General features: G+C 43.0%; 5 protein-coding genes across 5 annotated transcripts; 2 read left to right on the top strand and 3 right to left on the bottom strand.

Annotated features, from left to right (window-relative positions):
* Window positions 1–2,761: 2,761 nt before the first annotated feature.
* Window positions 2,762–4,815, bottom strand: EAE98_003474 (uncharacterized protein; the record flags this gene model as incomplete). The annotated part of the gene is made up of 6 exons (XM_038951094.1): window positions 2,762–3,092; window positions 3,157–3,338; window positions 3,399–4,160; window positions 4,216–4,250; window positions 4,302–4,542; window positions 4,669–4,815. The coding sequence occupies 6 exons, from the start codon at window positions 4,813–4,815 to the stop codon at window positions 2,762–2,764; spliced, it is 1,698 nt and encodes a 565-aa protein (XP_038812558.1).
* A 426-nt stretch (window positions 4,816–5,241) lies between these two features.
* On the bottom strand, window positions 5,242–5,898 carry EAE98_003475 (uncharacterized protein; the record flags this gene model as incomplete). Its single annotated transcript, XM_038951095.1, has 2 exons — window positions 5,242–5,474; window positions 5,565–5,898. The coding sequence occupies 2 exons, from the start codon at window positions 5,896–5,898 to the stop codon at window positions 5,242–5,244; spliced, it is 567 nt and encodes a 188-aa protein (XP_038812559.1).
* A 577-nt stretch (window positions 5,899–6,475) lies between these two features.
* On the bottom strand, window positions 6,476–7,906 carry EAE98_003476 (uncharacterized protein; the record flags this gene model as incomplete). Its single annotated transcript, XM_038951096.1, has 2 exons — window positions 6,476–6,852; window positions 6,943–7,906. The coding sequence occupies 2 exons, from the start codon at window positions 7,904–7,906 to the stop codon at window positions 6,476–6,478; spliced, it is 1,341 nt and encodes a 446-aa protein (XP_038812560.1).
* A 243-nt stretch (window positions 7,907–8,149) lies between these two features.
* Window positions 8,150–10,544, top strand: EAE98_003477 (uncharacterized protein). The gene is made up of 4 exons (XM_038951097.1): window positions 8,150–9,221; window positions 9,281–9,369; window positions 9,428–9,760; window positions 9,810–10,544. Exons 1-4 carry the CDS (start codon window positions 8,675–8,677, stop codon window positions 9,939–9,941), a joined length of 1,101 nt encoding a protein of 366 aa, XP_038812561.1. The 5' UTR covers window positions 8,150–8,674; the 3' UTR covers window positions 9,942–10,544.
* Window positions 10,545–11,272: 728 nt separating this feature from the next.
* Window positions 11,273–12,392, top strand: EAE98_003478 (uncharacterized protein; the record flags this gene model as incomplete). The annotated part of the gene is made up of 2 exons (XM_038951098.1): window positions 11,273–11,569; window positions 11,673–12,392. The coding sequence occupies 2 exons, from the start codon at window positions 11,273–11,275 to the stop codon at window positions 12,390–12,392; spliced, it is 1,017 nt and encodes a 338-aa protein (XP_038812562.1).
* Between the last annotated feature and the right edge of the window lie 343 nt (window positions 12,393–12,735).

Genomic DNA, 12,735 nt, shown 5'->3' on the forward strand with positions numbered 1-12,735 from the left:
TAATGAGAGCTTACTCGTAGAGCTATCGGAGCTGTCATCTCATGTAAATTTCCATGATTATGACGTTGTGGAGGGACTACCCTAGTCCTGATTCATGGTTCTTGAACTAAGACATTAAAGATTCACCATCCTTTCACCGTAGTTGCCGTACCTTACACACGATGTAACCCAATCTCAACCTATAATCGTGAAGATATGACATGAATTGACATGGTGTTGAAAGGTACGAGGGGAATGGATTGGACGCTAGTATATCTTTCCCCGTTTTTGATAAACTGGAGATATCAAAAAGTCAAGATAGGCTCGCTTACCAGCTTTAGTTCTCTTAATCGCCTCGGTCCTCTGAGCACCTGCCTGTTAGAGTTTAGTGAATAGCTACTTATTCACCAGTCAACCGTTATGGTTTGATAGACCCAATGATATCAGTAATGAATATTTCGTTGATCATGTAAATGAATCAAGATGAATAAGAAAAGGCGAGAAGGCGTAGTAGATAGGAAGTGACGGCACCCGGGCCTCGAGCCTGCCTCCCTGCCTATTCGTAGGAGAAAAAACAGGCGGGACTCGACCACTTCTACAATATCTTTTATAATTCAATTATTTTTCTTCAATATTATATAAAATGGAATTTCGAAATGTTATCTAAACAATAAGGAGCTAAAATCTCTTTTGATCTCCTTGAATTTATATAAAATATTTGTAAATGATTTATTATTCAATTAAACTAGAGGATTTTAATGAAGATTTAAATTGTCAAATTCCGCCTGTTTTTTCTCCTGCGAATAGCCTGCCTCCCTGCCTCCCTGCCTCCACCATTCTCTTTGATATTTTCATGAATTGAAGAATTATCAATCATCCCAAGAGTCGAAATGCAGCGACAAGCATAGAACATTCCTCGCCCTGTGCATATTTTCAGGTACGATAAGCTCAAACCAAAGTTCAAACCCAATCTATCTCTCGAGCAAAAGTGGAGTTTACCAGTCTGTAAGCATTGATAGACCTTCTATCTTCAGGCGAGGCCGCGAATATCACGAACAATAATAGAAAAATTACGAGTTTATATCAAAATTTTGACATGAGAATATCGAGTGAAGTTTCATCATATCAATCGTATTGAAATAGTTGGAAGGCGTACCTCACTAATAGATTGCCAAGTGCGGATAGTTGCATGAATCTGTACGATTTGCTTGGCAGAAATATGCTTTGGCGACTGAAGTTGTTGTCTTGTTCTATTTTGTTCCACCAGCTTATAGTTGATAAATGAATTCTTCGATTCATCTGAAGATTATTGGAACTCTCCTCTCTACCAAGTTTTCTCTTCAAGCTTCCAAGCTCTCTCGTCCGTTGTTTTATTTTCACACCTCGAGTATGATTCACCTACTCCATAGTATGGAGTAAGACAATGAGCTCGCATACTCTTTCAAGTTCACCACATAAGAAATAAGTACACGGGACAAACGCAATATTATAACAGACTAGGTCTCTGGGAGTTGGACTGGCAGATAATTCGATACCTATCATTCGTTTTGATATCTTAGTTGGGGAAATATAAAATTCGTATGAATGAGAAGTGTAAACATTTGCCAACGGCTCGACAACCTATGTCCAATTTGCTATATCCTCTCCTGGTCAGTTCTCAGTAAGTCTTTCAAGCTTGAGCTTTCATGCTGCGGAATTCTTTATATTATCTTCATCATCTTCTCGAACCGAACAATTCTTTCCAAATCTTTGCATTGTTTATTTGCTCGATTGAATTCCAGCAAGACAACAATGTTCCAAGCAATGAGTTATTTTACCCGGAAGTTTGTTACGCAATGGTCAGAATTTCTGTCTAATGAAACCATAATCTTTTTTCCGGAGATTCAATCACGCCCAGTGGCTGCCAATAAGTTTCGTCTGATTGGGTTGCTATGATGTAAATGGCAGTGACAACGATAGTGCTGTGAGTGGCAGTGAAGAGCTGTGAGCGATAGCAACAATGAAGGCAAGAGATGAGAGTCTGAACCCCTCTTGATATTTCTCCGAAAGAGTATATTTTTCTGCCCGGCAGTCAACTTATACGGATATTGGCTCAGTAGTGGCTATCGCATGACCACTTTCTTAGTTTTACGTTTCAGATTAAATCCACCTCTGTAAGTGACAGTGTTTGCCGGGGTAGGTTCTTTTCGATATCAAGACTGAAGAGATATTTTTCGAGGGTTGGCCCATAATACCACAGTACTTGTAGGAGGAAGTTGACCTAAAGGGGTGAATGGAATTAGATTCTTTGATCGCTAAGCCTCAAAGTTAACATGGTTCTAGGTATTCAAATGATCTGGATTCACTGTGCTTGCTAACTCTAATTCTTCTTCTTCCAATTCACTGCCATTGGAACGCCCAGTTCCCAGAGTGTATGATCGAGTCGATCGGATCCAGAAATGGAGATTCGACGTTTAAAGAAAGGTGAATTTAAACGACCTCAGATATCTCTCACGGCAGTGTAATTCTGCGCAAGTACTTCGGTCGCAACCTGGAACTTGCGCAATGTCATATTTAAGCAATACTGCCTTCCAGCTTCCTTCATCATGCAACACCAAAGTGTTCGGAAAGTACTTCAGGGGTCGACACTTCAAGCTGTTGGCCATGAAACAAGTTTATCCCAAGCAAGATTCAAATTGTGCTGCCGATCAAAATTCATTCTCTAGTATTACTTCAATTTCTAGAAGACCACCATAACCCAAGCTCCAACAATCATCTACCTACCCCTCTATTGGAAAACCATCTACACTCTACTAACCCATCTAACACCCACCTTCTCAGGGCTCCTCATCTGCAACAACAAAACAATAACATTATCCTTCACCACACTCATAACCCTCTCCTTTGCTTCCTCTTCCGTTTCTCCCTCCTCCCGCACAATCTCCACGCGGTTTCTCTTGAACAACGCAACCATGGCCGCTACAAATTCTACTTGGCTGAATTTCTTACCAGGACATGCTCGGATCGAATCAGACCATGGTTGGTATGATCCCTTGGGTGGAGTGCGGATATATTCACGTTCTACGGGAGAAGAGTGTGCATTTTCGGCTTTGGTCAAGATCCAGCGTTGGGGACTGCAAGAATAGGGAGTCAGTAGTTTTCATTAATAGCATGTACAAGAAATAAGGGTAAACATACTGCCATTCGAGACTATTATCACCCCAGTATCGCGGGTGTGAGTGTAGGGCGTTTGAATTCGCAATAATGCGCGTGTCGGGCGGAATAGTGATGGTTCGGCCATCGACCGTAAGCGGTTGTGGCATTTCGAAGGTAGATTTGCAGATACCGATGAGTGGATTGTAAAGTCTTACAGTCTCTAGCTATTTCGTAGCATTTCTGTCAGCATCATCGTATTATCATGTGAGCGGGGGGCTATTGACCATTATGGCGAGACATCTATTCAATCTCGGATATATTTCCTTGAAATCCCAAGTCGATGGCATGTCGTTGGTTATAACAGTGTTTATTTCCTGCGAGATCCACTCTTGAACTTCTGGATGAGCAGCAAGAAGATAGATTGTCCAGTTCAGTACAACGGCCGTCGTATCATGGCCAGCAAAATTGTAAACAAAGAGGTTTCCATATATTTCCTCTTCGGTGAGCCCCTGAAAGCCACTTGGAGCAGAGCCGTTTAGACCCAATTGAGATTGTTCTTTAGAAGCTCTAAGTAAAGAACTCGTGAACGTCGCGCTTCTGGGTTTCCCATGCGCAATGGCATCTTTTTCATCCTTCAGCATCTCAGCCATGTAAAATTTGAAATCAACTGTTGCTTGCCCAATCCGCTTCCACTTTAGCGGCCAGGATAACTTAGAGACAAGCTTAGGACCCAGTACAAGGATAAGGAGACAATTCTCTAGCACAAGTGCAAGAGAGTCTCGGTAATTGAAAGTATGTCCTGCTTCGGGTTGTTCGGTAGAATTTTTGAACGAGTAGGATTTCCCGAATCCAGCTCCCGATAGCACATGAAGTGAGAATGTACGAGTATCCTTATCTGTTCGGGTAATGGGACCTTGTAGAGATTTCCAGAATTGCAAAATTTCATCTGCTTGTCTTAAGCCCTCGATCCAAACTAGCCGGTTGTTTTTGTCATTGAAAGGAGCACTGGTAATTTTGCGCTGACGCTGCCAGTCTGGACCTACAGCCTAAAACCAAGTCAGCTACAGCAGTCTATCAGAATTCAATATCACGATCACCTACCGTCGAGATATTAGGTCCGAAAACCGACAAAACCGCTGTTACGATTAGCCCTTAAGCACAACATGAAGATACGACATCATTCTCACCAAGCAAATCTGGAGGTCTATCAAAATCATCTTTGCGCTTGAAAACTTCATTGACTGAATCGGAATCGCAGAGATACAACCAGTTACGACCAGCTGAGACATGAATAACTGCACTACCAAGCTTTTGGTGCATGGTGTACTTGTCTTTGAACTCCCAGCCGGGTGTGCTATACCGAACGATATCACAATCGCCGAATATAGCCTTTACAATAGGAAGCACGATGCCTGATGCAAGAATCCACTAATCACAATATATCAGTATAACCATAATATCAAGGAAGTGAGGGTAAAGATGGATAGATATAAAATGTTGTCTAGTCGTAAGAGCTCGTAACATCGGTGACAGATTAAATCATGTGTAACTCACTACTGGATTATCACCACTTGCAATGAGAATCCTAATGGGAATGCCAATCTTCAGAGCAATCCTATAGTTCTTGACCAGACAAACCAGGTTCCAGAAGGCAAAGCTCACAGGTAGAAGAACTACCAGTGTAAGCACCAGGGGAGCCATAACGCTCAATGCTGAACACTCAAAATCGGAAATATAGAAATTGACAATGCAATGAAACTGGAAACTGAGAAAACTCCACAACTTTCCTCGCTTTATATGTCCAACAGTATTAAAAGATTCATGGGTATAAAGGCACAGCACGTTGGAACCTAGGATAGCTATGCCATTGGCTAGAGAGAGACAACTACCAACATTTAAAGCAGTTGGAATTTAATATTTGATTCTCGCAGCAGTCTAACTGCGTATACGACACGCGCGAAGTATCTCTCCACTTTGAAGAACTGGTAATAATTCATACAGTAATATTCCTATATGAATCGTGCATCAACTCACCGCAAAACTGGAGCATATCCATCTGACACCCTTTGAGACTAATATAGCATATATCTCATTATAGCACAAAAAGTCACTACCATATGAATCATATCATGCACGAGCTCTAGTAGTACACCAATATTTATCACTCTCCTCCACAACCACCAAATCCATCTTCTCCACCGGCCCAATAATCTCAATATCCTTCTGCTGCCCCTCCAAAACATCTCTCGTGTGCCATTTCAACGTAAAATTCTCTCGATTCCCGGGGCCCGTCAGACCCGCCAATTGTTCATTCGTCGCCGCATATACGATTCTTCCAATATGCGCCCAATAAATCGTCGCTAAATCATCATGCAAGTACGGTTACTACAATCTCCCTCTCAAACAGCGAGACTCGCAAGTGAAAACGTGGAAATATAATTATAACATACCCGAACACATAGCACAAGGTTCCCACGTACTAACCAACGTACATCTCCACAAATACTCTTTCGTATAATGCGAGTACGCGAGTTTGGCCAGCGAGCTCTCGGCGTGGTTTACTTGATCGATGCTTTGGTGTGTGAGGAGTACGGTTTCGTTGTCGGGGCCCAGGAGCACGGCGGCAAAGGGTCGTTTTCCTTGGGTGACCGCCCGTCGCTGTACGGTGAGACAGGCGGTTATGCTGGCTTCGATTTGGGAGGTGCTGAGAGGGGTGCGTGGGGGGAAGAGATCGGGAGCAATGGCTTGCGCGGCGGAAGATGTGAGGGCTGCTTCGTGGGACATTTTGGGCCTGGGGGTGGTTAGTGGGGAGGGAAATGGGATAGCATGGTTGGGTACCTGCAACGCTGTTGTAGACCTGGGTAAGTTCTAGAATGCGTTGTAGGTGGTTGAGAGGTGTTGATGTTATATATGCTTGTAGCTGTGGTTTAGTAGAAGAGGGGTCGACGAGGGGTCGTTATCATTTCTAGCTAGGCGAGGCGAGCTCCGTGAAGGGGAAGATGGGATGGCCCACATGAGATTGTTCAGATGATATATCGCGATTAAAAATCCAATGACAATTCAATCTTTTAAAAACAAAATGTCTTGTTGAGATCTATGGATAAAGTGTTCTTCACTATTGACGAGTTTATTTCTGATCAATTACCTATCACTTCAAGGCATGTCGGTGTGTTATCGAAATATCAGCGTTCGAATATCTCACGATGTTTATCACAACATTTTACGTGAGCTACCTCGAACAATGATAGAATTCGTCTCGTTAAGATATGTCATTTCATTTCATTCATATTCATTATTCATGGTATTTTAAGTAAAGCTGTCGCCGTTTCCAAACGCCCTAATTTCTCTCGTCGCTATGCTTTCATTCAATTGTTAAGATCCATCCATTGTCTTCACGTTCATTCTTTCCATTCAGACCACCCCACAAGAGAATACCTCTGAAGTCAACATCGCTCATTGACGAACTTGCAAACCATCCACGCTCGCCAGGAACAAGCTTTCTGACGTCATCACCTTCGACACCCTCAGAGTCTGAAACGACTATCTGACTCCAAAGACCTTCACCAGTTTGTCGACCTAGTGCTTGCCAGGTAGCATCCTTAAAACTTGCTGCAGTCATGCCTTGGGGAGGACATTGAAAAGCCCAAACATCACTCCAGAACCTGCCAGCCCCAGCATGACCTTCGCTACTTGGATCTTTCTCACCAAGTAAGAGAATCAAATATTCTCTGCCCATACCTACAAATTGTTAGCTTTCATTCTATGGATAGTACAAACAGACTGCGTCCTAATGTAGCTAGAAACTGATTACATAAAGTAGAAACTTACCAGTATTGATGGTATGCATGCCGGCCACACTTCTATGACCGGGATGTTTCATACTCTCCTCTTCAAAGTTCAAAGTTTCCCAATCCCCTTTCGGAGTGATTCCCAATTCTCCTGAACCAGATTTGTCGTTGAAAGTTTGAAGAGCCAATTCTAGAATGTCAAGATAGCCACCTTCCTCACCCTCACCATTGAAACCGCCATATCGGTAGATCCTCTGTTTTGAAACTGCGAGTGATGTACCACCTCTGGGCTTTCCTGGAGCAGAAGGAAATTCTTTCCACGTACGGCTTCGAACATCAAATGCCCAGAGATCATTTGTTCGTCCAGAGACCGGGCATCCTGCGTGGATGAAGAATGTTCCATGACCACCCTGCTCTTCATCTGTCTGAGCACCTTCTGCAATTGTGCCAATTTTAGTTTCATCAATAGCCTGATCGAAGTCTGCACTCTTCATATTTGATGGCTCAGGTTTTTCGATAGCAACACTCGAATGGTAAGATCGCGCAGCTGGAAATGGCGTGCCAGGAGCTGGATCCAAGAAAGACCACTTATCTGTCCTAGTATCGTAGACCCAAACTCTGCCATTTTCTTCAAGAGGTTTCATCTCTGGGCCACCTCTTCCACCAAAGATAAAGATTCGTTCTCCGATGACTCCCGCTGTATGTCCTACTCTCTTTTCTGGAACGTCACCACCATTATGTGTAGGCTTGGCAGCAATAGTTCGATAGTCGGCGCTTGTGACTGTGCCAGAAGGAAGAATGATGACATGCATATCATTGTCGACTGGTTCGCGTGGATCGATTTCGCCTCCGAATATATATGCTCGACCTGCGACGACCGAGACACTATGAGAGGATCTTGGGAGTTGAACTCCATTAATGCGATTCCATTTTGCTTTGAGAGGATGTGTATTCTGGAAGAGACCGTGAGTGATCTTTGCCGCTGTTGCACTAATTTCCATCATTTTGAATGTAGATTGAGTTCAAGTAGAATCTCAAGTAGCTCTTGGTAAAGTGTACCGGGAACCTTTGATCACAACGGTTGAGAAGAGGATAATATGAATTCCGGGCTTTTGTTATTTGTGCCAAAGCAAAGACCTACGATATTGAAATGGATAGCAACAGAACCTGAAAAGGAAATTCATTCACCGTTATTCAAAGGGACAATCCGCCAAGGAAAGTGGTTCGAGATCTGAGGGGGATACGGGGGATACGTCAGTGGTAAAGGGTGTTGTCCCATGGCATGGTAGTGGGGTAGCTCTGCTCTTTAGGTAAGTCTCGAGGTAAGCTTCTTTGGCCCCCTCGCCCCTTACATATCGTACCTACCTAGTAGTACGAAGTATACGAGTAGACAATCGTTCATCGTTCTCGAAAAATCTCGACACTTTCTAAAGGAATTCTGGTCAATAAAATACCTACCTAGTTACGGAATGGCAAATACCTCAAACAACGTTAAGTCTGGAGTCTGTACGATATATCTCATGCTTGAGAAATAATTGGTTGTCCTCTCCTCTCCTCTCTCTCTATGCATATGTTTGTTACATCACGTCTGAGTTGATTGCTATCATTTTCCTTATCAGCTGAAATGACGCTTGGGGTGACTACTAGGCACCTAATTCGAGTAATGCTCACAAGGAATCCATTCGCATCGCCAATTCCAACGCAAATTTTCTTCAACTTCGCTGCCACATACCGTTATTGTTATTGTTTTCTATTAGAATAACCGACGAGAGATGATATCCAGATCTATCTTGCGAGGTTTATCGCTTCGCAACGCGATCGCACATTCTCCTAATACTACCCCTCTCCTGCAGCCATTGTCTGTCACCCAATATAAGTTACCAAGATGGTCATATCTATCTATCAATCCATCCCATTCACGAAGCTACCAAAACCGCAGGCAGAGATACTACAGATTTGATCCTAATGAAGCTCGCAATGCACGCCCTCTCTTGACCGAGCAACATATCAGAAACTTCACCAAACATCCTGCTTTACACTCATTCATAGCCCTAATAGCGGGTGGTGGTATATTGGTTTATGCCAGCAATATCGAGGATGTGCCGGTTTCAGGAAGGAGGCGGTTCAATATATACAGTCATCAGGACATGGAAGCAGAAGGGCAGATGGCGTATGAACAGATATTGCGGCAGTACCATAACCATATTCTTCCCGACTGGGATAAGAGGACCCAGATGGTACAGAGAGTTATGAGTCGACTAATACCTGCGAGTGGCATCGACAACGTAAACTGGGAAGTAAATGTGATAGAGTCGCAAGGTGAATAAGAAACTGAATACTTATTTTAGATATCGATTAGCTTACCCTAATTTTCACAGAGATGAATGCCTTTGTTATACCTGGAGGCAAAGTATTTGTCTTTACAGGAATATTGCCGATTGCTAAAACAGATGACGGCCTTGCTACAGTATATTTTCCTCCTGATCTTTCTTTTATCGGCATTCACTAACTTATCAATCTCGCAGATTCTTGGTCATGAAATTGCGCATAATATCGCAAATCATATGGGAGAAACAATGAGTAAAACCGCGGTATTTTATATGCCCTTGCGTATATTGTTTCGATTCTTGGACGCTACAGGATATACTGGAGGTCTAGGTGAAATACTGGGGGCTCTCGCACTTGAATTTGGCATGAATTTACCGGCATCAAGAAACCAGGAAACCGAAGCTGATCATATTGGTCTGATGATCATGGCAAAGAGCTGTTATGATCCTCACGCAGCAGTAGGCGTGTGGGAGAGGATGCAGGCCGCAGAGAAGAATGCTCCGCCTGAGTGGTTTTCAACTCATCCATCGGTAGGTGCTTTGATACTTGGTTAAGAATAGTAGGACTGACCCATACCAGAATAGCAATCGAATAACACAAATGCAAGAATGGATGTCCAATGCGGAGGCCGCGAGAGACGAGAGTGGATGTGCGCCCACTACGAATCATTTCAACAGCTTTCGAAATTCATATAGCGAGCTTTGGTCATAAGTATGATCGTTTTGTGTGCACCTGTATGAGTACTTACAAAAAAGGGAGTTCTTTGAAAGTAATGGGATAGGTCGGAAAGCGCGAGGCGTTAAGCTACCAGTCTATGAATAGCTTGGGCATGAAACAGGATCTACCCTACTCCAATTATTAATAGGTTCATGCTAGTAAGTCTATTCTTCTACTGTACTTCACACCGCAACAGAGAACTGGTGAACAAAACTACGGAGTTATATCGGACACCTGTTGTAATTCATCAATACAGATAACGCCCTACTGAGAGCACCATTCACATTTTGACTTGCTTGTGGTCATTTCGCTCTATGCTTCATTATTCTGGTTTAATCAGCTAGTGTTCCCAACCATGAAGTCTCTGAATGAGACGCTCTAATTTCACATTCAAAAGTGGCATAACTAGTACTGAGTCAGATAAAAGAACATGCTACTTCTTTCTCCGCCAAGCTAGTGCCACGGAGTGACTGAAATGCATGCCTCGTATTGTATCTCTAGCGGGACACCGAACATACAAGCTCTTTTCAATATTCAAAATCAACCCAGGTAATCATTATTTCGGATTGAAGTTTGAATAAACGAACTCATGAGCTTCAAAGCCAACAAATATTTAAGATCTTTGTATTTTGAATGAATATGTATATTATGATAAAGTATTTGGAATATAAGTGTTTTCAGTGTATGATTATTTGAGTGATTCGATATTCCGGGTTTTCCATCCTTCCTAGAGAGTATCATATCTGGAATCGACTTTCTCAAAGGCAATACGTTCCGCTATCACAAAAGAATCTCGAGTTATGCTGCAGCCGCTAGATCACGTGCATGCCAGTGATACACACCGCTTCTAGCCTTATGAACGATTGGACCCAGATGATCGCATGAGGTATTGTGTGCATTCTATTACGGAGTGGGTGTCTCTTTTAGAGTGGTTAACCTCTTTGAGGTTACATATATTGGGTCCACACCGCTAGATATCACCCCGCGGTTGCCCTTTCAATCAGATTTTGGATTATTGCAAGTCCCGCCCCCGCCATATAACGTAAATCACTCGTTACAAGTGATGTAGGGGATAGATGCCATGGCCCGATGTCCCGCGACTGAAACGTTGTGTGCTTGGCGAATCAATACGACATGATCATAATGATACTTCCTTGTTGATGGCATGTAAGCTGTGTTACCGCAAGTCTTCATCTCTTATATCTCACGGTATTTCCTTGTCTGAAAAAGCTGTATCACCATTCTCTCAGCTTTTGGTTCTTTTTAGTGTGTACAACTCTTACATAAACCAATTCTTTTTCCAGTCTTTCATTGAAAACAGCACAATGGCAGCTGCTGTCATGCAACCACTTTCAGCCATGACTCTTGATAGAGAGATCATGGCTCCCTCTCCCATCTCCAACAATCAATCTAGACACGGTAGAGGTAAACATGGAGGAAGTATCTCCAATAATAAGAAGACTCGTCAGAGAGGCTACAGCATTATTGCGGAACGCGACTCTACTATCACTCGAGCCCTTACCAAGATTCTCAAACGTTCAGTAGAACAAGACCAGGAACAGGGAGAGGACTCAGAGAAGCTTGCCGCTAGTTCTGAGGGCTGGCTCAATTGTGCAAAAGTCGTAAGTACAAATGACCTGAGTTTTAGAACTTTCACGACATTTGAATTTGCTCGTCCAACAAAAACGTCATTTTCCAGGCATCAATCACCTAACAGCTCCATAGCTCGATGACCTCAATTCCCTTGATCTCAATCTCTTAGAACTTCAAAACATCATTCAGTCTCCTTCTGCAAAATCCCGGTTCACCATAAAGTCGATTACCTCATCCGAATCCGAGTCAGAATCTCCATCCAACTACCTCATTCGTCTCAACACTTCTTCTACTCCCACAACCACCACCTCAACAAATCTCTCCTCTATCTCCCTTCAACTTCTCACCGCTTCCACCGTAGATCTACCTGATCTCGTCGTTTACGAAACCTCGTACGCAAACTACCCACTCATTCTCGCTTCCGGAGGTATCAAAAAAGCAGGCGGGCAAGCTCATCTAGCATTTTCTAGTATCTCTGTCTCCTCTGATGGGACCGAGGCTCGAACCTCTTCATCCACTAGTAAAGACGATGCAGATGTGTCCATCTACATCTCTCTCAAATCAACTCTTGAATCTCACCCCGAGATCAAATGGTACAAAACCGGCAATGGGGGAATATTAAGCGAGGGGGATGATGAAGGTGTTATTAGTAAGAATGTGTGGAAAAAGGTTATTGCGAGACGAGCAGATATTGGGGTATTGTTCGAGAATGGAGTGGTGAAGAAGGAGGTTCCGGTTGGATTGAGGGGAAAGGGTGTTAAGGGGAAGAAGGGAGGGAGGGGGAAGGGAAATACTTGGAATAAGGAAATGAAGGAGAGGAGTGAGGATGAGACGGAGTCGAATGAAGATTAAAAAAAAATTGCTTTGGAAGGTTGGGAATGAGATGCTGGATGGTGTTAGTGGTAGTTTGGATGGAGAGATAGAATAGGATGGATTCGTATACGAAGATAGTCTTCTGCAGTGGTGCCTTGGTTATAGCTTTATTGGTGTTTAGATTTTACCTAAAGATAAGTGATAACTTGAATCCACTCGGGTAGTTTGTCTACGTATGAATAATCTATGTGTATTCACATCCTGCAAAAAGTAGTGATCATACGAGCAAAGATGTCGATGGATTTTCATAATCTATTAACTTAAGCACTGGTCTTTTCTCATGAATCAATCACTGTCTTATGTCTTTTCTGCGATAATATCA

Source organism: Botrytis deweyae (assembly GCF_014898535.1).
Source record: "Botrytis deweyae strain B1 chromosome Unknown BDEW_006, whole genome shotgun sequence".
Taxonomy (NCBI): Eukaryota; Fungi; Ascomycota; class Leotiomycetes; order Helotiales; family Sclerotiniaceae; genus Botrytis; species Botrytis deweyae.

What these genes read in the sequence shown, in the direction of transcription:
- EAE98_003477 (XM_038951097.1), top strand. Translation starts at nt 8,675, where the DNA reads ATGATATCCAGATCTATCTTGCGAGGTTTATCGCTTCGCAACGCGATC. An exon ending in AAATGTGATAGAGTCGCAAG is followed by an intron (nt 9,222 to 9,280) that starts GTGAATAAGAAA and finishes TAATTTTCACAG; the next exon opens with AGATGAATGCCTTTGTTATA. An exon ending in GGTTTTCAACTCATCCATCG is followed by an intron (nt 9,761 to 9,809) that starts GTAGGTGCTTTG and finishes GACCCATACCAG; the next exon opens with AATAGCAATCGAATAACACA.